The sequence below is a fragment of the Anastrepha ludens genome, chromosome 5 (assembly GCF_028408465.1).
Source record: "Anastrepha ludens isolate Willacy chromosome 5, idAnaLude1.1, whole genome shotgun sequence".
NCBI lineage: Eukaryota > Metazoa > Arthropoda > Insecta > Diptera > Tephritidae > Anastrepha > Anastrepha ludens.
In genome coordinates this window covers 73,898,981-73,924,109 of record NC_071501.1, presented here as the reverse complement: position 1 = coordinate 73,924,109, position 25,129 = coordinate 73,898,981, and the positions used below count along the sequence as shown (strand labels likewise).

The 25,129-nt window shown below is 34.9% G+C and overlaps 2 protein-coding genes across 3 annotated transcripts in view; both read right to left on the bottom strand.

The window, feature by feature from the left end:
* Window positions 1-10,245, bottom strand: part of LOC128864219 (solute carrier organic anion transporter family member 74D) — a 31,121-nt gene extending 20,876 nt beyond the window's left edge. The window contains exon 1 of one of the 2 annotated variants that reach the window (XM_054103779.1): window positions 10,094-10,245. The gene's annotated coding sequence lies outside the window, so the exon portion shown is untranslated. Of the gene's footprint in view, window positions 1-9,454; window positions 10,066-10,093 lie in introns of those variants that run through there. The other variant, XM_054103781.1, reaches the window with a different exon arrangement.
* Window positions 10,246-17,885: 7,640 nt separating this feature from the next.
* LOC128864552 (V-type proton ATPase subunit S1-like) lies at window positions 17,886-24,727 on the bottom strand. The gene is made up of 4 exons (XM_054104269.1): window positions 24,600-24,727; window positions 24,440-24,542; window positions 21,267-21,507; window positions 17,886-18,598 (listed from the first exon to the last, which is right to left on the bottom strand). The coding sequence occupies exons 1-4, from the start codon at window positions 24,686-24,688 to the stop codon at window positions 17,946-17,948; spliced, it is 1,086 nt and encodes a 361-aa protein (XP_053960244.1). The 5' UTR covers window positions 24,689-24,727; the 3' UTR covers window positions 17,886-17,945.
* Between the last annotated feature and the right edge of the window lie 402 nt (window positions 24,728-25,129).

Below are 25,129 nucleotides of genomic sequence, written 5' to 3'. Positions count from 1 at the left end.
TCGTAGTTTCATACTTTTTAAGGCTTCTAAATTGTAACATTTATATAAAGTTAATAGATAGTAAAAATGGGCTCATCCAAGTATTTAAATTTTTTGTGGCAGGAAGTTTTCTGTCAAACCTAACTATAAAAAGTTAAGAAAAATTAAAAAAATACAACTTTATCTAATATACAAGGTGCAAGAATGGAAGTTGACTTGCGTTAGTTTTGAGAAAATATCTTTTTTATGTTCGCCATTATGTGAATAGTTAAGGAAACATTTTTTTCATCTTCTTAGGAAATTCCCTTAAATTCTTCTCAGAATATTAACTTAAATTCGTTGTATTTTTTGATGTATTTGTAGAGACATTATAAAAAAAATGTTATCTTTATGTTATCCATTTTTTTAACTAACTAAACAAATTAATCACCGGGAGCTCAGGACCCGCATTTCGTTCGGCAATGAGACCCATTTTTTGACTTAATGGCTACGTCAATGGGCAAAATTGCCGTATTCGGGCCGAAGAGCAACCCGAAGCCATTCAAGAACAGCAAGTACATCCACAGGAGGAATCATCGGCCCATATTTCTTAAAAGACAAAGCTGACGCCATTGTAAGAGCGCTACTTGTCATACAGCCATACAGTCCGTGAAACAATGGATTTACTGCATCGTCGTTTCGGTGATCAATTTATCTCTTGCCTCGGAAAAGTGGATTTTCATTTATGTAAAGTATGAAAGCTTTCTGGGTAAACCAGCTTCGATTGAGCCACTGGAGGCCAACATTACTAAAGTTATTCACGAGATACCGACCGAAGCCTTCCAGCCAGTCATTTAAAATTGATGTTTACGGATGACGGAATTACAGCGCAATTACGGCCAACACTTGAAAGGGTTTATCTTTAAAAAATAAATGTCTTGAGTGGTTCTACACAAAAAAATAAAGATTGCCCAATCAATTTGAATTTTCATTCTTTTATTTTAATTTAAAATCCGATATCTCTAAATTGATCATTCTTTGTATACAGGCTTACCGAGAAAGTTGTCCTAGATACTTAAGGCCGGCGGGCCAATTAGATGTCCTAAATTCAGTAGTTTTCGCTAAGCGTTGTAGGATGAGAAAAAAAACAATTAGCCAAATGAAGTTTTGGGGATAGTTTAATATATATTTGAACTAAAAAAAAAAAATTTGTACAATCTCCAACAATATATTGTAAGCCGAGTTATCAATAGATTCCCAGAGGGCCTGCCACTGAAGTATCCAACTTTTGTACAAGATACAACTTGCAATTTTCATCTGAAAACAAAAAAAAAAAGATTATTAATTTTGATCTAATTATCTTCGATGTGAACTAAGAAAATTGGGAGAAACACGTAAAATTCGTATTTTTGGGGAAGGTAGAAAAAAAAGTGGGTTTTCAAGGAAAAAAAAACTCTTCAACTGGGTAAAAAAGTCGCTTAAAAAAAGTTTTTGGATGTTTTTTTTAGTTCACATAGAAGAGAAAACAATACTGAAGATAACGCATTTTGAATGAAATGGATAGCTCGTTTAGTTTTTTTGCAATCGTGTACATAAATTAGGTAAAATCGTGAAAATGAAAAGCCGAGAAAACGCGCTGCAAAGTACAACAATAAGCGCCCGGTTGCTCGACGCCGCACTACGCTCGGCTCTGTAGCTCTGCAAATACTTGGAATTTAACTCTGAAAATTTGTGTCTCATGTTCTTGAATATCTAAGCTATTGATTTCAGGAAAAAAAAAAAATCGATTTTTTTGACCTTTTAATTGGCCCGCCGGCCTTAAGGGGGTAGTATGGTATTTTTTTTTTTTTCATTTTTTGTTTTTTTTTTTTTTAATTATTCTATAACATCTTAAGATTATTGTGTGAAAGTTTGAAGTGCATTAGAGTAAAATTGACAAAGACACAAAGGATTAAGTATCTACCTCTCCAACCGGATTTCACGCTGCCGAAAATCTTTAAACGCGTTTTTCTCACACTTGCCTTTTTTACGGTCGGTGTCCACTGTAGATTCATATCTACTGCACCGATTCTTTTCAAATTTGGTTTTTTTGTTTCTTTACTTTATTCACGAGGTAATGACGTCGAGTTTTTTTTTTTTTTTAATTTGGTCATATTTTAAAACAACAAAGTTTTCAAGTTTTTTTTATGAAAAATCGGTGTTTTGACTTCAAAGCGCTTTAAAAAATTAAAAAAAAAAAAAAAAAAAAAAATTCGACGTTGTTACCTGCGAAACTTTATTAGGTGATGAAATCAATTTGGTTTTTGATTTTAGTTGATCCAGTAATGAGCTCTGAGGGACACCGCAATAAAACTTTTTTATGAGACGTCCGCGAAGATTCGCTGCCACCAACTCATTTCTTCATAAAAATCAATGAAAATTTCACACAATATTCTTTAAATATGACTATATAATGAAGTAATTTTAAAATTTTGAATAAATCAACTGTGTCGACAAAAAAAATTTCGAAAAATATGCTTGTTTTACACTGAATTAACCATACTACCCCCTTAAGGCCGTTATTATTTAGGTAATTTCTGATTGGTTTAGTTATATAACAAAAAAAGATTAACTGTTTTCGAGATATTTGATTTTAAGCATTTTTTTAAAAACAATCTTTATTTACTTGTAAGTCCAGTATTTTTAAATGTTAGTGTTTACTAACCTGCTACTTTTTGCCTATTCTTAGAGATGAGCGGCCTCCACAAGTGAGTTCTCACTGTAGATGGATTGCAGCAGCTGAGTAATCGCTAACGTTTTATGGTCGTACTCAACGTCAGTTACAAATTCAAATATGTCAACGAAATGAAGAGCTAATGAAGGCTCTTTCGAACGAGGATATCAACCAGGCAGTCATGCCCATTTTCCGCTTTGATAAACCAAAGAAAGCTCTTAAATGTTTTTCTCCTTTTATTTACTCTATTCTTATTTATTTATCCTTATGTAAAATGTTAAAAACACGCAGGTTTCTCGCAGGTGTTAAATACTAATATATGAGTTGGAATTAATATTTTTTGCAAATTTATGGCCTTCAGCTATCGTATGAGATTAGGCAACCAATGTGGATTACTTCTATCAAGCTTTTAATAAGATTGCCGAAATATTTTCAGACAAATATAGTCTGGTTCGAAAGATATTTACTCTTAGATTAGATAAAGTTTGCTCAGTGCTGCTAAAAATTTACGAAAGATTTTAAATATCAATACTCTTATACACAAGAGTGGAAACCAAAACAATATTTTAAATTATAGAACAATCTCGAATTTGAGTGAGCTATCAAGGATAAATTATATTTTGCAGTCAAAAGTGTAATTAGCCCTTTTCAACATGGATTCTTTGCACGTCGGTCTACTGTTACCAATTTTTTCCTTATTGTTTTTGTTTTTTTGGTAACCTCCTTAAATCAAAATGTCAGAAACATTATCAAAGAAGTATGTGGGCGTGTTTCCAATACCACTATAACATTGCTCCTTGGTTGATTTCCACCCTTCAACCGCGTTAGCATTTCTTCAAAGTGGAGACGCATTTATGTCTATTGACACAACAAACTCCTTCGTTCAGGTTCCACTCCTGTGAGTGTATGGGTACTTTCCGCCATCGATAGTATCCTCTCCTCCCACTTCGTTCATAAGCGACTGTGGAGGAAATGCAACATCGGAAAATAAGCAATAGTCCGGCACTATATGTCTTCAGTTTGATACTATAGTGAGTGTTTGACTCAAGCATCTCTATCTGCCGTCGATCAGTTCATCTCCAATGCCAAGCTGTTTGAACTACTGTTGTTGTTGTTGTTGCTATCGTTTCAGGACTTTTCTCTCCCAGTCATGTGGTTGAGCCTCATAACAACTGTAGCCGCGAACGTTTTTACTGAGTCCCATTTAGCAATGGACGAGCATATACCCAAGACAAATCTTTTGTGAGACGGCGGATGCTCTAACGCTTTTAGGTGATAGGCGATATCGTCATGCTTCCTATTCATCCACCTTTGGTATAAGTTTGTACGTCGACCGGTCTTTGGTTAACTCTTCCCATCTTCTTTGCCATTCGGCCATCGTTCGCGCTTTTTCTGCGACTTTTTCCACTATTGTTAGTTTTACTATATGCACTCCATATAGACGATACAGCTCCATGGGTGTCAACTGGTATCTTTCTGGCAAGAACGCCCTTGCCCAATACAGTTTCTTAAGCGCATGAAGTGTATAGTGCGCTGCGGCTATGGGTACGGATCACCTCACGCATATGGCAATGTTTGGTCTTAGCTAATTCTAATGACAAGCTTCGCTTACAGGAAGATATTGATAACATTTTGCAGTTGCAGTGCAACAAAAACCGGTTATTCTCTAAGGGTAAGAAATACTCAAAACTCGTCGGGGAGCTTCACTGACGCATGGAAGCTCTCGTGCATTAAGAGTGCCAATAATGAATGGCGTTGGAAATTATAGGTCTGCTTCCAAGCTATCGACTATTTCCAACTTTTTAGAGCACGCGGTCAATGCAGAATTGAGCTTTGCGGTTAAATCTTTAATTTGTCCGAATTAGCATGGGTTTTTTGAAAGGAAGTCTACAGTATCTAAACTGGGTGTTTTAGTGAATACTGCTTTGAGTCTTTCTCGGCTGATTTCCAGGTCGACTGTATTTACACTGACTTTTTGAAGGCCTTCGACAAAGTCTTTCATAGAGTCTTAATTAAAAAATTAGCTTGTTTTGTTTGTTTTTGTTTCATATTTGTGTAAAGACGTTGCATCGTAATAATTAAATGTTATTTCATTCCACCTCTGGTGTTCCGCTTTTATTTGTGCTATTTATTCATGATATCAAAATGTTTTTTTCATCAGTTAAATTTTTACTTTGTGCCGATGGCCTTAAGATCTTCTCAGTGATCAAGACTCAATGCTATTAATTGATAGACATTACTTGTGGGGCCAGAAATCACAACTTTCGCTGCACTTGTCGAAGTGCTTACAACTGTCCTATTCGAAAACATTTAACATTATGCGTATTAAATACAGTATCTCGACTTGTGTCCTTTAGTGTGTTAGTGAGGTATATATATATATATATATATATATAGATGTAACATAAGCTAATCAACTCAAAATCATAGAACTGTAATAATCAGATATATTCAATCTACTATATGCATTCTACTGCTAAATTATTGAAGAACTATTTTAGTGTTACTTAAATTCTCGTAGTTTAAGCACATAATTGTCAATAGTCTGTAAGTGAACTATTGTTACATAAGACTTAAGTAAATAAATAAACATCATTAGCATATTTCTTTTAATGTTTCTCTTAAATACTTGCAGCATAATAATTTGTATTTTATAAATTTACATCGCAGAAATTATGCCTTAAATGAATCACTAGAATCAGTAAAGCGCTTTTAGAATTCAATAACCTTTTAACAAAATATAATTTCTTGGATATTTCATTGCATGGAGATTTTCTCAAACGAGAGTCATATAAAACCATTAGAAATTTTATTTAAAATTACCTATTTTTATTATTAATTTTAGGTATATTCTATCTGAATTGTAATCTTAGTCGGTAAGGGTATAATACTCCATATATTTGAAATAAATAAATAAATAAAACTATTCTACATTCTTCGTTTTAAAACTAAATCATACATTTTTAATAAATAGACGCAAGTACCTATAAGTAATCTATTCCCTTGATCACTGCTAAGCTTTTTTATTATTCGAAATTAAAAAAAAATTTAATAATCATATTTGTGTAGCAATACTGAACGATATTCTCAATCTAGGTCCATGTTTTACGATGTCAGTAGGTGAGTTGCAGAAATAGCAATGGAAGTTAGCAATAATTGTTTTCTTCTTATCGATTCATAACTTTTTTCTTAGCTGGTCTCAAACGCTAACTGCTTTTTGCCGTATCATGGAAAATACTTATTTATAGGCGGCACTTCTTAAACTTCTTCTAACACTTTTATAAGGGTGTACATATGTATGTATGAGCAGGTAACTATTGATAAGGTATGTATTTATCTAACTACTGTATACATATCTGAGTACCTGAGTATAACTGGTTCAGCTCCAATAAATAATCTTAAGATTACATGGTTATGCTACTTTTGATTGACATGATATTTATTTTATGCTGGTTGACGTTTAGTTTCGTTCTTCCTATAGTTTATGTGAGTTAATATTTTCGCATACTAAAGAATTCCACATGTTCTGGTATCTTCATTCGGAGACCGGTGGTACTCAATACGTTTAAGTGTTTTGTAGTAAAACATATTGAAGTGGAGAGCCAAACAAATTTACATGCATATTATAAAGAAAACGATTTCTTCAAGAATGAGGAAGTTTTTCAGGAATACATTGAGACAGCATTGATATATTTGATTTTGATTGTATTTGAATTTAATTTTTGTTCCAAGTAAGCTCCCTTTAGAATCTAGAGGAAAAGAGAGTACACGTAGTGGCCTACGCAGACGATGTTGCCTAATTAATAAGAGAGAAATCGAGTGGTCTTGGGGTGAATCCCAACAAAACAGAACTAATCATGCTCGCCAGAAAATACAGGATATTTGTTCTAAACCCCCTAGCCTTGAGAGAATCACATTGTCAATTGGAGAAGAGGCGAGCTACCTAGGACTAGTATTAGATAGGGAGCTCTCGTCGAAACATACGATTAATGATAGAGTAAAAAAAGCAGCCACAGCACTCTATACATGCAAAAGAATTGTGGGGGCAAAAAGGGGCCTATCCCCAAAAATAGTACACTGGCTATATACAGCAGTGGTACGGCCTATCAGGACATACGGTGTCTTAGTCTGGTGGCCAACACTCGAGAAAAGAACAACAGTAAAACGACTAGAAAGTATTCAAAGGGGTGTTAGTCTCTGCATAAGCGGGGCCCTAAAGACTACGCCCACGGCAGCGATGAATGTCATGCTGCACTTATTACCGATTGAGACCTACAGCAAACAGCTGGCGGTGAAATCGGCACTTAGGTTAAGAGAATCTTCTAACTCAGCCACTAACAGAAGAGGTCACGCGAGAATACTAGACGAATACCGCATCCTACATCAAACGACAGACTTTTGTAGCTCAGTGGAGTTGCATTAAAACACATCCTTTACCACAACTTTCCCAAAGAGAGAAGTTTGGGACAATGGGGTAATAGACAATAGAAGCATCTATACTGATGGGACAACAAGGGACATAAACATATATTCAGATAGCCAATCGGCCCTGAAAGCTTTAAAATCGCCTAATATTAACTCGAATACAGTAAAAGAATGTACCGACGTTTTGACAGAACTATCACAGTACTTTGTAATAAACCTGCTCTAGGTGGCGGGTCATAAAGACATAGAAGGCAACTGCAAAGCAGATGAACTAGCGAGATTGGGTACCACATTACCGATCCAACTATTGCGAAAGCTGTAACGACATCGAAGAAGAAGAGACAATAGAACACTTGCTATGCGGGTGCATGGCTCTGGATAGAAGAAGGTTCAATATTTTAGGAAAAAAATCCCTGAATAACTTGGCAGAAGTAGCCAATATAAAAATAACAAGTCTTGTTAGATATATTGAATCCACAGGTTGGTTCAATGAGGACAATGTAGAGTGAGGAGAGGGGACAGAACTGGTGGTATCACAATGGGCCTACAGCAGGCCTAGGTGTGTCAACCGACAACCACTATACTACCTACCTAAGCTCTCTCTTCGGGCAACTATTCAACCTGACTTAATAAGAAATATTCATTGATGCCATCATAATTTCGAAACTTTGCCTTATATGGTTCTTGTTGTAGTATGAACTAGAATTTTATAAAAAAAATATTGAAATTACAAAACAAATATATAAATAGTCAAAATTTATCTACAGGTATATGTGGTGCACACTATCTTTTGACGCTGACAGTACATGTACACTCGTGCATATATAATTTATATATAAATATATACATACATATATGCGGCCGCCGTAGCCGAATGGGTTGGTGCGTGACTACCATTCGGAATTCACAGAGGGAACGTAGGTTCGAATCTCGGTGAAACACCAAAATTAAGAAAAACATTTTTCTAATAGCGGTCGCCCCTCGACAGGCAATGGCAAACCTCCGATTGTATTTCTGCCATAAAAAAGGCTCCTCATAAAAATATCTGCCGTTCGGAGTCGGCTTGAAACTGTAGGTCCCTCCATTTGTGGAACAACATCAAGACGCACACCACAAATAGTAGGAGGAGCTCGGCCAAACACCCAAAACGGATGTACGCGCTAATTATAGGTATATATATATCTACTACATACGTAAGTGTTTATCTCAAAACTGTCGTAAAATAAATATAGGGCCGAAATTTCGCGGAACGTTATAATAAAATTTTTTTAAATTCTACCACATGCATACAGGGAATCAAAAAGCGTTTTGGCACATTGATTTTTTGTACAATATTCGCAGTGTTTTTCATGCTATATTTTTTCGTTTTTTTTTTTTGGGAGAAAAATATGGTTTTTAGTATATATTATATTAATAAACGCCGTATTAACTGAAGCCTCAAAATCTGATCAAAATTCAAAAAAAAAATTATGAAATTTACAGAAGAATTTTTTATTCGAATACTAAAATTTTGTTAACTTTTGGTAATTATACGGTTTATGGAGCACATGGAAATATTTACCAAAAAAGTCAAGTCAAGTACCAATCGATGCGTATTGGTGACACAATTAAAAATCTGAAGAAGTAAACTGATTTGATTTCTCTGTTCAAAAGTGGTTACCAAAAAAAAACAAAAACTTTTATAATGTTACTATTTTCAATCACTAAATACACGAAAGTGAAAACATTTGGGCGTTAAACTGAACTTTTTTGATCAATTTTTGCATGTGTGCCATAAACTGCATAATAACCAAAATATTTTTTTGGTATGCAATTTCGTAGCTCATCTACTTCTGGTATAACAAAGTGCTAGTAGAAATTACCGAAAGTTCCCGTTGATTTTTAATAATTTTTCTTCTGGTGGTCTCCGCATTTTCTGCTAGTGTTGTGTACAAGAATCTGCACAAGACTGAATATTTCTTAAAAATCAAGAAAACTTTAAGTTCAAATGAGCTATAACACTGCATAGCAGAAAAAAAATTAAAAATTCTGAGTGTTCATGATTTTGTTGAACATTTTTTAATTTTTTTTATGTTGCACACAGTTTAAAACTTTACAATATGTTGTCTTTGTTGTGCTATGAACTAAATTTTTATATACTCATAAATATATTTGTAAGCATTTATTTTCTATTACCTATGCAATAAGAAGAAGGTAGCGCCAGCGTTGCTATGGCACTAGATTGTAATTTTTTAATTAAAACATTAGTTTTTAATAAATAAATAAATATTTGTATACAAAAGTAACGAAAAAATTGGCATGAAGACCAATGCGAATATGGCAAAAAAAAAACACCGTGATAATTTTTTTTTGACTCACTGTATGCGTGTATCATATCCCTTATACACTTCAACTGCTTCACTGGCTTTGCCTTCTGTAACGGGAATCCGATTGTGTGCAGCAATTATCCCAAAATATGTAAATATTAATTTGTGAATTTTAATTTTTGTTTTTTGTTTTTAACTGATAACTGTTTCTCTTGTATTTAATTGTAATTTAAGGCAATGACTGACTTCTTTCTATCATTTGTGACCCACGTACATACATACATACATAAATGTAATTGTACAAATATGCACTTGTTCACATATCACACAGAACTGCGCGGTTTTTGACTTTGTTGCTATCGAGCGTTGAAATACTCGCACATTGGTTCCGTTTTTTGATTTAATCAGCGTTCAGTCTTTTCCATTATTTATTTTCTTCTTATTTTATTTAAATTATTTAATTATTTATTTAAATTTACTCAATCGAACATATTTTACTTCATCCATTTCCTATTAGGTTACTAATTTAAGTAAGGCCTACTAAACTGTTGGATTTTTTTCTTTCAATGTGGTCAGTTTTCGGTAGCTTCAATTCTTATATAAATTTATGCTGCGTTATATCTTAATATCACTGCTTTCATTTCAATTTTATAAATAACTTATAATTTAAGTCAAGTACTATTTGTTGCACCTTCTCGTTAATCAGCCTTATGCGTGTCACTATCTCGTGATTGAGTAAATTTTTTTCGCGAAATTGAAAAACGTTTTACACCGTCCACATTCACTCATTAACTAAAATTTTAGCGTAGAATTTTTAATTGAAAGTGCAGAATAGCACAATAAGTTGTAAAATTCCTACTCAATATATAATTTGTGCTTATTATCAAATATTTATTGTTTTTTATCGGCTGCTTTTAATCTTATCATCAAATTAGGCTTTTACTCGTATTATAGAGAGTTCAATTGAAATTTATAAGTAAGCACGAGCACTTTTACGTGAACATCTATGTACATGTGGATGTACATTACTTACAGCAAATATTTAGTTAATGTTTTAAAATACTTAAAGAATTTTCGCCATGTAATTTTTTGTTATTCCAATTACATATGTACACATATTGCTTATTAAAATTTCTCTTCAGCTCAGATAGTTAATGTCTGTTTGGCGCGCCAAACCACACTGATTTCTACAACTGGACATCATTCAAATTGGCGGCTTGGTTCGCGCTCAATTTACAAGTGTAATGATCGAGTTAAAAATGAAAATAATCAAGCTTGTTCCCATTATTATGATTACAATAATGAAATAAGTTATGAGCATTGTAATGATATGAGTGTGTACTTGTGTATGTGTGTGCCGGCGGCATTGCCAAGAACGATTGTGTTGTCCTATCATTCATTCAAATTCATATCGTCGCTTTGTTGTTTTTTTATATCAGTTTTCTCTGCTAGCAGCTACGTCACAGTTTTCTGCACATGCAGCCTGAACGGAAGAGAAAGCAAAAGTAGTTTTGATTACACACACCGATTTACTTATAAGCGTGATCGTAGGTGGAACACAAATATATTTGTATGATATATACAGAAGCACTATGTTAAGTGATATGAGAACGGAACTGTTCTTCAATGTCGAGGGAACAGTTATATCTGTAAGCATCCACATGCACATTCTACTGTTATAAATCTGGTTCTCAGTTATAAGTGTGGTTTTTGTTTTAATTGATACAAATTAAAATACGTTTTAATTCTCAACTATTAGTACACACGTCGATTAATGTGGATTAGTTGCTTTCCTTCTTCCTTGAAGCTTTGTTGCTTATGAAGAGTTACAAAAATTTCGCAAACTTTTTGTTCCAAATCCACAGTTTTTAATTCGAGATTTTAGAAATATGTTGATATGAATTTTTATGCATTATAAATTTACTGCATTGCAAATTGCAGTGATCAGCGGAATTTTACTGATGAAGAAATTAAATTTGAATAACCAGTAAAATTTTACTGATTACTAAAAAAATTGCAGTAAAATTAATTTTTTACTGATTACTGGAAAAAATTGCATTACCAGTAAACCTTTACTGATTACTGAAAAATTACTGAAAAAATGGCAGTATGACTTTCATAGCTTATAAAACTTTATTATAATAAAGTGTAAGTTTGAGGTTGCTTTTATTTAATTTTTTTTTTCGTTAACGTTGTTGCGCTTTTTCTTCCCATAACAAATGCATGACTGTCCCCACAAAAACAATCTGCAAAGGTCAGCATGAAAAACAGTAAAATATCTACTAATAACGGAGTAGATTTGTAAATCAGTGGCAAACATTAGCTGTAAAAAAACAGGATCCAATGTCATTTATGAATAATATGAAGCAAAAATGGTGCAATGTACTACCTTGTGTAGAGGAATATGTTGCAATAATATGAATTGTGTCAGCCAGTTTGATGTATTAGATTCTGAAATAAGTTCGTAGCGTTTTCACCGAAGACTTTTATTTAAAAAATAGACAATAACTATATCAATAAGTTAATCAATTATATATTCGCCGTTGCTGTTTACAACCTCTTCCCAACTCTCGACCAATTTGTTCATGCCGTTCCGCCAAACATCGCCTGGTCTGGTGTCAAAGAAGTTGTGGAGCCAGTTTTTAAGGACCTCCTAGTTATCGAAGGTATCGCTCTTCATATGGCTTCACAGGGAGCAGAAAAGATGGTAATCGGTCGGTGCAAGGTCTGGAGAATACGGCGGATGCTGAAGGACCTCCCATTCGAGCTTTTTGAGTGCGGCTTTGATGACTTGTGCAACATGGGGCCTGGCGTTGTCGCGAAGGAGTATGGTTTAACCATGTCGATCAGGTCTTTTCAGTCCAATAGCCTCATTCACGCGGTGTAGCTGGGCAGTGTAGAACTCCTTCCCAGTACACCATACCCTCCCAGTCCCATCAAACACATATCATGTTTTTCTTTGGATGAAGATCCGACTTGACTATCGGCTTCGACGTACCTTCTGGAGCCACCTACTCGTTTCTTTGCTTCATATTGATGTATAGACATCATTTATCATCTCCCGTGACGATTTGGTACAGAAAGTGCTGTTTTTTGATGGTGGGCGAGATGCTGAGAAGCAATTTAAAGGCGATTTTTTCCCCGAAAATATTATTATTGATGTACAAATACATTAATTTTTTCCGAAATTCGCTTTGTTTAAAGGTTTTGTTCGGATTACATAGTTTTTGAAGAATGAGGCACAATGAAAAAAAATGTTATGTAACTACCAAGTCTGCGTACTGAAAAGGAATGCCATTGTTACTAAGCAATCTTTATATCATTACAATACAGCCATCTACAACCATCTGCGAGTATATTCTCTACAACGTGGGAGCTAAGAGTTAAAATATTATATAGCAGTTTTTTTAAGAGCTTGAGAAATTAAAATGATGATACAAAACTTAAATAGTGTTGGAATTAATTTTTTTGTTATATCTGTAGATAATTTTATTATTTAGTTTTTGAATATGATATCCGGCAAATATCCGCCGCGGCTACGAGTTACATTTTTCAGGAAAACTTCCAAAGCTTTAGAGAACAGAAATGTCATCACAGTTTGCCGTTTTCAGCTGTCAAACCATAGTTACCGATCATGATTCAATTATACAAGGTTAAGTAAAGTTTGACAACTGATTTCGGATGCTACTTAATCCATTGATGCAATTTGGAAGCAAGGGAAAAAAGGGCATAAGTTGATCCCCTTTCTGAAAATGTAGTAAAAAATTGAAATATTTTGAATTGAATTATTTTATAAGTGGTACTTAATTATTTATATTTTTAACTTAACTATTCCCATGGATTTGTGTCATATATATACATATGTATTTTGACCATGCATCGGATTGGAATCTATAGGTGCCATTTGTAAACCTACACTGAAGTAATAAATATAATAAAACAACTTGAGAATAGTGGAAACTCTTAACGAGGAAAAACCACTTTTGTTTCGTCACGTCCGCTAATCATACATTTGATTTTCTAACGAGATTACCTGCAAAGTTACAAGTATAAAATCTGTGTTAAAAAAAGATAAATTCATATATACGCAGAAACACAAGTAGACGCCCAAAGCATTGCATACTTTACTTACAATTATCTTATCGAATGCTCATTAATCTGAACAATTTTTGTAAAAATGATATCCCACCGTAAAGCTCCCTGCCGTTGAACTGGTTAAACGCTGATTCCAACATTTTAATTTTGTCCAAGAACTCGGTGCTTGGTTTAACTAATCCGCCCTTAGATAAAGTGTCAACCCAAGTAAATGTAGGCTCATTGCATGAACAATTGGTCAACTTTAATTTGCGTATTATGTAACCGGCAATATATTCAAGGGCATCTTCGTGTAAGCTATCAAAGTCAGCGTCCTCATTTAATGAATCGTTGGTATATTGGTTATTACTTCTACATTAAAACAAAACAACAGAAAAATTATTGTTTTTGTTTTAAAGCGAATATAATATTTACTTAGAATGTTTTGGATGTTTATCTAAGACAAGAGCATTCAGAAATATGTGATGTTACTTATGTATGTGTTTTAAGTTAGTTCGCAGTTGTAAAACAAATATTATTTAGATGGGAAACGAGACAAAAGTAAAAAAATGGAGTCTCTAAAGGAGTATTTTCATTACATTAAAATGGAAATGCAGCTAGTAAACAAAAATATTTTGGAAAATTATTTCACTCTTATGCATATAAAGCCATGTTTAGTAACCTTTGTATTACGACGTGTTGCAAATTTCCTCATTTCAGTACCGTACGAACGTAAATGTACGTTTCATAACTGTTTTTACAAACTTTTATTCCTGAAATAAATGCTGACTTTTAGCATCCTTCATATGCATTAAGAGAGTAACTTGTTAAACCATTGAATTTGATATAGATTTGGCTGCCATGATATGTTAACGACAGGAATGAGATAAAACAGAAAATTTAATTTCGTATTTCGAGCATAACAATATATGACAATATATTGTATGTATGTCCATTTGTTACCGTAAAGACATTGCAAAAGCAGAAGTTCAGTCGATCATTCCTCCACGTAAGAAAAACATTGGAGTTAGAAGAGTTAAAATTGAAAAAATTACAAATTTATTAGTTTATTGTTTATTTATCTCGCTTATCAACTCTGAATTGCTGGTCAACGTTACAAAGGCGCTCCTCTTATCCTCTATCAACTATGGCGTAGAAATATATGGCCAACATGCTAAAAATAACATCAAGCTCCTAGCGTCTCCTTACCATACTGCTGTCCGACGATCTTTACGTGCATTTCCTACTTCGCCAATAAAAAACATCTTGGCAGAATCAGGTCTACCATCACTAATCGACAATGTGGAGGACAATATAAGGAAACTTTATCCTAAGCTTGCTCTCACTTCTAATGCTTTGCTACAAAAATGCTTTCACTCGGCAGCCGTGCGTGCACGGGCTCCTAAGATAGCTTCATCAATTTCCAAATGCGCCTCTTTTCCAAAAGACAATGGACTGCCCTTAAGACTATTATCGACGAGACATGGCCATCACCCGCCATGGGTGCTAAAAAAATCATCTTTTATAAACGACTTAAGTTACATGCAAAAATCTACTACGACATCGGTAGAGTATTGCGCACATTTTTTAGAAATTTCATCTCGCTTTAAAAGCACTAGTTGGGAGCTAATCTTCACCGATGGTTCCAAAGCGAATTACACTTCCTTTGCTGTCGTGAAAGAGAATGGAGAGCCTATATCGTATTGACTACTACTTCCGTTTTGTTCAATTTTCACCGCAGAAGCAACAGCAGTTCTCTACGCCATGCAGTATTCATCAAAATCGAAGGGGAAATACATTATATGCACAGACAGTATGTCCTGTTTTCAGGCCATAAAGAACTATAATAATTCCAACCACATTATTGGAACCATAAGAAATATCCTGATTTCCCACCCTCATAATATCAAAATCATGTGGGTACCAGGGCATTCATGCATCAACGGCAATACAATCGCTGATAATACTGTCAAGCATATGAGCATTACTCCTACGATCACATCAAACCTTTTATGTAAAAATGATGTTTATCGACTTATAAAGCAGCATAGGCAAACCAAACTAGTAGCTGACTGGTTTCACTATAGCCACCATTAAAATAAATAAATAATTGGCGCGTACACTTCTGTTAGGTGTTTGGCCGAGCTCCTCCTCCTATTTGTGGTGTGCGTCTTGATGTTGTTCCACAAATGGAATGCCACCATTACTCCAGGACTAATCCTAATCGTACTAAACCAACTTATCTATCATCCCTCCCATTTAACTATACTACGCCATATACTCGCCTACGCATTGGTCACAGTGTAATCACCAATGCATATCTACTGCAAGGGAGGCAACCAAGCCTGTGTCCATTTTGTAATACTCCAGTCAGTATCCTGCACTTGTTAGCCTTTTGCCCTGGACTAGATAGACAAAGACAGCAGAATTTTGACGGTCATGATGCACTAACGCTATTAATTAACCCTTCCGATTCCAACATTTCGAAAATCTATAAATTTCTGAAGGACTCTGATCTTCTACGACGTATGTAAACCAGGAATTCTTCACCAGCCAGCTGAAAGCCTCCGTTGCTAGCGTTGCGTTATCTTTTTGTTTATTTAGCAATTGTATTGTTATTTAAGCTTTTAAAAAATAAAAAAATAAATAAAATAAATAGTTTTCACAGAACTTTCAATAGAATTGAAAGATGCGAAAGTCTAAGCAAAATGGAATAGGTAAAACAGTATTGCCTGCTAACTTTTTCAGCAAAAATTTTAATTTCTACGCTTTTGAGTACTTTTTCTTTAGAATTTGCTCTGAAATAAAAAGTAGCTTTTCCAAGAGGACAACACGGATTTATTAAGTAGCTTCGAGATGGCTAACACAGGGTGAAAATTAGGCTACTTACATCACCTTTAATTATTGCTTCATGGTTACCGATATCGATAGGTTTCCGTTAGTTATAAAAACATAGTTAGCTAAAAACACCCTACCTGTATGCAAGTAAATTTGAAATTTACTTTACTAAGTCCTGCCACAAGTTCTGTTACAAGTTAAATCCGTTATGGATATGAAATTGTAATATTGTACTTTTTTTAATGAAGTTAGTTTTATTTAATCACGTAAATATTAAAAAAAAAAATTGTATATGTTCATTTGAAATGTTCACCATTTGCTTTTACACAAATCTTCAAACGATTAGGCCATTCAGCTATTGCAGCACGCACGGTTTCCATGAATATTGACGTCGCTGCTCGAACCAAAAATTTTTTGGGACTCTCAAAATCTCTGTGAGATTTTCGACAGGCCATGTTCTCCAATTCTGAACACATACTGTAGTTCAATGGATTCAAATCTGGACTTCCAGACGGCAAATCTTTTGCGGCCACCACTGCTGGGTGGTTTCTGCCTTTTGGGCAGTAGCGGAATCTTGCTGGAAGATCCAGTGCTCTCCATAGAGAGTACTACTAAACTGCTTCACCATGCCTTCCTAAAGATCCTTTTTGTACACATTTTGTCCCGGTCTTCAACTCTTTTTTGCAGAAATGTAGAGATGTAACACATTTACAAGTCACTCCCACCAAACCATTACGGAGGTTGGATGGTGGCCACGCTGAACCATTGGAACAACGATTTGTTTGCTGTTTGGCAAAGGGTAAGTATTCATTCGATAGAACTCTTTCTGCTCTACAAACAATTTTTGAGTTATTTAATTTTTTATTAATTTTGAAGCTTAGAAATGGAATATTCAGGAGACAAAAATCAACATTTTCCACTCTTCGATTTATGCTCTTCTTTGCTTTTCATCGAGGTCAAAAAACTATCCACGCAGCCCGGGACATTTGCGATGTGTATGGAGAAGGTGTCTTAGGCAAGTCTACAGTACGAAAATAGTTTGCAAAGCTCAAAAATGGGGACTTTGACGTCGATGACACGTCCCGCAGCGGAAGGTCTTCTGAATTCGATGAAGAACGTCTCAAATCACTTTTGAAGGAGAACGGTCACCAACCCAGTCATGAATCGCCGGAAAAAATGAACTGCGATTCTAAAACGATTTTCAATCACCTTTTGTACCGAATAGTCACGGGAGATGGGAAATGATGTCTTTTGCTATATCTTCTTTGACACAAGACCAAGCGATTTTTGGCGGAACGGCATGAACTAATTGATCGAGAGGTGGGAGGAGGTTGTAAATAGCAACCGCGAATATATAATTGATTAACTTATTGATATCAATTATTATAATTGATATATGTTTAAATAAAAGTTTTCGGTAAAACGCTACGAACTTATTCTCTTCCCTATTACGAAGAAGGTATGTTTCTAGTTCTTTCAATATTTAAATAAGTTAAAATTAATTTTTTGTGATTTTAAATTGTATTTTACATAAATTATTAACAATTCATTCAAATTACGTTTCTAAATTATTCAAGTAAACTATTCACACACATAGGTACGTACATAGAAATACAGTTTTTAAGCTCCTTTCACTCGTTTACTACATTGATTTGTAACATAGGTCCTCCCTCCGTTTCAAATGCGGTTGGTGACTGCACGCTCAGCAACATACTAATACCCACTGACAAAATAGCTAAGAGAATTGCAGTAATAAAAAGTCCTGATATTATTGCAGGCGAGACGAATCCTTCACAAGTCCAGGCGTCCTTAAATTTAAAGTCCACAGTACGCTCAGAATGAAGTTCACTATCATATTGAATTTGTATTCTGCTAAGTATAAGCTTTTTCTTCTCATTTTCTAGTGTTATTTTTCCACATGAAAATGAATGAGTTTGTGGTGCATTAAGATCAGAAACGTAATAAATAGTATCGTTATATTTGAATGAGTGTATCTCGAAATATCCATTGCTAAGGAATAAATTGAATCGCAATGCTAATCTTGAATCATTTGTTTGAAGTTCAACTCTTAGCCTAGGGTCTTCGCCTGTTACATTCATATTCTGTATTTCAATTTCATGTAAGCCATCTGTGTCTCGAAGTGCGAGTTGAGTGAAATAAAACGAAATCATGTTGGCTTGGAACAGGGTGCCGCTTAGTTCACTTGATTCTTCATGGGTTCCTAAGAAAGCATAGGCAATCTCTTCACATTCTATTGAAGCTGTTACCGATCTAATTGCCTTATCTGTAAAACAAGAACTCATATGTAAATAATGTTAGCGAATAGTGTCTATAAAAATACCAAGCACAATGGAATTGGTAAAAAAGTAAATCTCGCTTCATGTAATATGACATATTCTAGAAAAACAGTATGTTTCTTAAAGTTAATTCGTTCGAAATAAGTTAAAAATTTATTATTTTAGCTTTTTTTACGAGGGTTGTGTCTCTTTGGAAGTCAATACACTCCTGCATTCGTTTGAACCAATTTTTTAAGCACTTTAGCCACTTAGACGCCTCCAAAACAAGCTGTTATTTCTGATGTTCGGGAACAAAACGTAACCATTAGTTGCCAAATCAGGGCTGTAAGGTGGGTGACTCTTCAATTAAATTTTTTTAGAGCCAACAACTCTCTTATTTGAGCCTATACATGGGAGCTCGCATTGGCTTGGTAAAGAATGATTCGTCTTCGGCGGTTTCTTTTCCTTAAAGTGTAAAGAGTAGTTTTGGCTTTTAAAGTGTAACTTGATTTCGTTTTTTGGTCTAGCACATGTGTCCCCACATACTCTTCATGCCCGTGGTATGTTAAGGAAGTCTGCTCATCAAATGGAAAGCGAAACAAAATGCATGCTAAGTGGAGAGGAAATAAGACTGACTTCTATTGCTGCCAATCTGAAATAGCCACCAACGAAGTTACTCATATCATTAGAAAGGCGAATTGTTTGCATTTATACTTTAATAAATAAAACCTAAATAAAACCCTTTGCTTCCATCCAAACATTTATGGGGCAACATCAAAAATCTTAGCATACATGGAAAAGTGAAATCAAACTGTATTATTGATCCTGTGATACTGAACGTGTTCTTCGTTGGTGTCAGTAAAACTGTTAAGCTCTCGCCGTTACATGATGCCACTCTGAAGCATTCTGGGTCGGAAAAAGAATTTCACTTGGAAGGAGTAAGTGTAATTAAGAATAATAAAGGAGATTGCATGCCTTTGAAATTTATAAAATTTATCTAATCATCGGGTTGGTGCGAGCCGCCGAGTGTTTTCTGTCATGAAAAAGCGAGTCATAAAAACCATTTGCCGTTCGGAGTCGGCTTAAAACTGTAGGTATCTCCATTTGTGGAATAACATCAAGATGTACACCACAAATAGGAAGAGGAGCTTGGGGAAACACCTAACAGAAGTGTAAAAGCCAATTATTTATTTTATTTATTTATTATCATTTTAAGTTCTCAAGCTCTTAAAAAACACCCTATATATCTTGCATTTGAAAATTTCAATATCTATTGTTCAACCAAATAACTTTAAATAAAATATTAATTCTCGTATATACCAGGAGTGTTCAAAAAACAAAGCGAACTGTCAAATTTCGCGGGCTACGTACATTCGACTTTCGATTATTATTTTTTTTATGTTAGTACACGCGTCTCGAAGATATGTTCACGGTTTTAGCAATATAGCCTGTTTGTTGGTGAGAGGCATAAATAAGATAAGTGTTTTGCGCGTTCGGCGATTTTCTGCTATCGAAAAAAATGGTTCAAAGAAGTTGCATCAAAATTTGTGTAAAAAATGGCCACAGCATATCAACAACCGATACAAATGTTGAGAAAGTGAAGAAAATTGTTATGAAGAGTCGTCGAATCACAATTAGAGAAGTTGTATCGACATTTCGGTTGACTCATGCCACGCAATCTTTTCGGAAATTTTGGGCTCGAAACGTGTGGCAGCGAAGTTCGTTCCAAAATTGCTGAATTTTGACCAAAAATAACGTCGCATAAACATCGCCAACAACGATGATCCAGAGTAGCTTAAAAGGGTCATAACTGGTGGCGAATCATGGGTACATGGTTTTGACATTGAAACCAAAGCCCAATCGTCCCAATGCAATAGTCCAGGAGAGACAATACCAAGCCAAAAAAAGGACGCCAAGTTCGATCCAATGTCAAGGTTTTGCTCACAGTTTTCTTCGATTACCATGGCGTAGTGCATTAGGATTTCAAGCAATACGAAAAAAACGCCCGGAATTGTGGAAAAAAATGCATGGCTTTTGCATCATGATAATGCACCTTTTCACTGATCTTTGCTTGTGACAGATTATTTGGCCAAAAACAACATCGTTATAGGGCCTCGGCCACCGTATTCATTAGATTTGGCCCCCTGTAAGTTTTTCCTGCGTTTTCCCGGCGTTTTGTGACAATTGAGGACATACCAAAGGACATACCAAAAAGTGCATACCAGAACTGCTTCGAGGATTGGAAAAAAAAATGCTGGCATAAGTGTATTATATCCGAGGGGACTACTTTGAAGGAGATGAAATAGAAATTCATGAATAAATAAATATTTTTTGAGAAAAATGAAAATTCACCTTATTTTTTGAACACACCTGGTACATACAATAGATTTTTTATTTTATATAAGAAGAAATTTTGTGTTGAAATAAATAGTAAACTTATTTTGTAAGTTTCAATATTGTTGCATAGCATAGTTTACCTATTTCTTAAGTGAGCATAAACAATTTTCTCCTCAAAATTAAGTGAACAATTCTCGTTGGTATTTGCTGTTTTTGGACTTTCTGAAGCAATTGACGTTTTTTTTGTGCGATTCATTATATGCCAAACAAAAACAGGTTTGGTTTTAATTGTTTCTGTTTATTTCTTTGGAGAATAATAAAATTCAAATCTCAACTTACCGCAAGTTCGCATTGGAGAAGCCTCTCCTCTAAATGAATCTAACGAAATCATATACAATTTGCCAGCTTCACACACTATTGGAGCCTCGAACCTCCCATCGGGTGGCATGCTATAATCGCCTACGGGATCTAATGATTGAAGAGCTTCATCGGCTCTCTCCACATTGGCGTAGAAAAACGCAGGCGATTGCTGGCTCAGATACGTGAAACAATCCTCGCAACGGAAATGTTTTAGCGATAACTTTAAAAGAGATTCCAAATGAAAAACAAATCAGTAATGCTAGATGGACCTTTTATATGTTGCTGGTAAAAATATTGTTTTCTTTCGCTGACTCCAAACTTAGATTTCCATGCAAATTAGATACACATAAGTCTATTATCATAGACAAATCCACAAGCTGGTAAATATGTTAGATACTTGTAGAACTTCGCATATGAGGCACATTATAAGTATTATTGGTTTGGGGAATAACTTCATAGCGTTTTTATATATGTATTCTTTTTCTCTTATTTACTTTATTTAATAACGATTAGTATGCTGTTTGACAAAGGGAAAGTATTCATTCGATAGAATTCTTTCTCCGCAAAACTATGTTAATTGTATTTTTAAGTTTTTTAATTTTTTATTAATTTTGAAGTTTAGAAATGGAATACTCAGGAGGCAAAAATGAAAAATTAGGAGCCTGGCTGCCTCACGAGCTCAAGGAAGAAAACAAAGAAAGTCGCCCCCAAATTGCTTCTCAGTATTTCGCCCGCCAACGAGCAACACTCTGTCATAAACACCACTTTTTGTACCGAATCGTCGCCGGAGATGAAAAATGAAATAAAAGGATTGGGTGACTCCCCGAGATACACTAAAGTCGAGATTTTCAGAAAGAATACCAGGGTGAGCAAGGAGCTCTACATTGCCCAGCTACACCGCGTGAATGAGGCTATTCGACTGGAAACACCTGATCGATATCGTCAAATTATATATTACTCCTTCATGACAACGCCAGGCCCATGTTGAACAAGTCGTCACATCCGCACTCCAAAAGCTCGAATAGAAGGTCCTTCAGCATCCGCCGTATTCTCCAGACCTTGCATCGACCGATTACCATCTTTTCTGCTCCCTGTGAAGCCATATGAAGAGCGTTACCTTCGATAACTAGGAGGTCCTTAAGAACTGGCTCAACAACTTCTTGGACACCAGACCAGGCGATTTTTGGCGGAACGGCATGAACAAATTGGTCGAGAGTTGGGAAGAGGTTGTAAACAGCAATGGCGAATATATAATCGATTAACTTATTGATATAATTATTATTTATTTTTTTGTTTAAATAAAAATGTTTGGTACAAACGCTACGAACTTATTCTCCAACACAGAACCAGAAACTGTTACAAAGTAAAAGTATTTGATCACAAGCAAATCTAAGTTTTTTATTTTTGAGTGATTCCACGAGGCTATTTCTTTGGTATTCTAGTTTTATTTTTTCCAATTATAAATATTATTTTAAGTTGTTAATAATTAGTTAATATTATTTTTACTTTCTTATTTTTTATGCCATACTAGGATCGCCCGTGCGTCGAATTTTCGACCTTATTCGACGTTATATAAATACGGAGAGCAAAATTTAGTCATACCTTTTTTTAGTATTTATAGTCATAGAAAAAATTTGAAACATATATAAATGGATAGCTTATGTTGAAACCTTTTTACCTGTATTCAAATATTATAATTTTCAAATATTATAATTTTTTTAATCATGAATTGGAAACATTTAATTTCATGTATACGGAAAAAAAATTTTTTTTTTTTGAATAACCATAATAAAAAACAATCATTAATTAATCCATGACCATCATAATTTCTGAATCAAATTTATAATAGTATTGATTCACAATAATATATATTTTATAAGTTTCCAGTTGTTTCATAAGCTTTTATATCACGATACATATACCTGTATATAATATCATGATATATATTGTAGCATGATGTACATGGTTTGATTGAAAAGTAATGAGCCTAATTTTTTTTAAGCAGTTTTATTAAACCTTTTGGCTCATACAACTAATATTCTTCAAAATAGGACCCTTCAGCGTCAATACGCCGCTGGTAGCGGTCCTTCCACTGCAGGAAACATTTTGTAAACTCATCCGCCGGAATCGCGTTCAATTCGGCTGTCACAGTTTTTTGGATCGCCTCGATGGAGTCGAAACGCCCCCCATTCAGCTTTCTTTTCAGGCGCGGTAACAAGAAGAAGTCCTGAGGGGACAGGTCTGGGTTGTAGGGAGGGTGGAAAAGCACCGGAACCCCCATATTGGCCAATGCAGAGGAGTAGAGGAAGGCGGTGTGCGCCAGGGCATTGTCGTGATGCTCGCTGTTCGTCTTCGACGTCCTCCCGGCCTTTCTTGAACGACTTGTGCCACCGTTTTACCCGGAAACTGGACAGAGATTGGTCCTCGTAAGCCTCCTTGAGTAGCCCAATGGTTTCGGTACTCGTTTTGTTTAGCTTTACGCAAAATTTGATCGAGTAACGTTGCTCCAACGATCGCTGCATTTTCGCCACTTCAAAATCCTAACACACTTTTAAAACAGCATTCCCGCGCGGAGCGACGTTGACTGCACCGCTGTTGCCAGCGAACTGGGACCGGTTTCTAGTGGAAGGGGAAGGTCCAACGATCATTTTCCCCCACCAGCCGGTTCGGTTGATCGCTTGGTAGACGCTGCGCGCGGGAAGGCTCATTACTTTTCAATCAAACCCTGTATCATAATACAGGTAAAATAGTGTGATTAATTTTACCTGCACCTACTCACTTATGTATCTATTTTAATACATTGTGCAAACCGTCTCCACATATGCTATCCATTGGTATGTATATATTTTTTCTCTGACTATAAATACTAAAAAAAGGTACGACAAAATTTTGCTCTCCGTATTAATATATAGATATCGGTAAACAAATTTTGATTAAAAAAAATACAAAGCTAGCCAACATTTCTTTGGGGCATATTAGTTGCAAATACATATTATATATACCTACATTGCAAGTCAAGTAACTAGGAACGGAACCCCAATCGGAAGTTCATACGCGAAGAAATCAGTAATTTTTGAAAGCATAAATAATATTCACATGCTTTTCTATGAAACATTTTTATCTTGTCTAAAACAGCCACGTTAAGAGTTTACCTTATAGTATGTGAAGGCAACGAGCATTTTATCTTCAAGTATTTTTTTTATTTCTTCATGGAATTCCGGGTACTTTATTCTAGGAAACACTGATCTGGGAGTGCTACGAGTATACAGGGAAAATAATATTCATTGGCTGACTTGTATTGAAGAAACTTACACCTCAGCATTCCAAAACAACACTGGCGTACAATGCCCCAGAGATAATATCATTGAGAATAGAAGAATTATCGTAAAACTGCGTGACATTTCTAAGAATATGCTCAGATTAACGAATATTCAATTGCGTTTTAGAGAATGTATAAATAGGTATGAGAAAATATTTGAAAATAAAAACAGAGGAAATGTTGTCAAAAACTTCAATTCAGCCAAATGAACAAGTCTAGTGGGTGAAAAAAATCGTTTTGAATGAAATCGATTTTTAATTGAACTAAAAAGAAATCGATTGAACGTATTGTATTTGTAGACCTCACAGACATTTGTGCTTCTATTGTACTTGCGTACTATAAAGTTTCATTTACTGCAACGGCCATCACTAGGGCCTCAAGTACGAGGTGTGTTAAAAAAGTATCGCGAATTTTGTGTTTTCTCAAAAATTATTTATTTATTCATTAATATCTATTTTGTCCCCTTCAAAGTATTGTAATATCCATGAGATATTATGCACTTGTGCCAACGTTTTTTCCAATC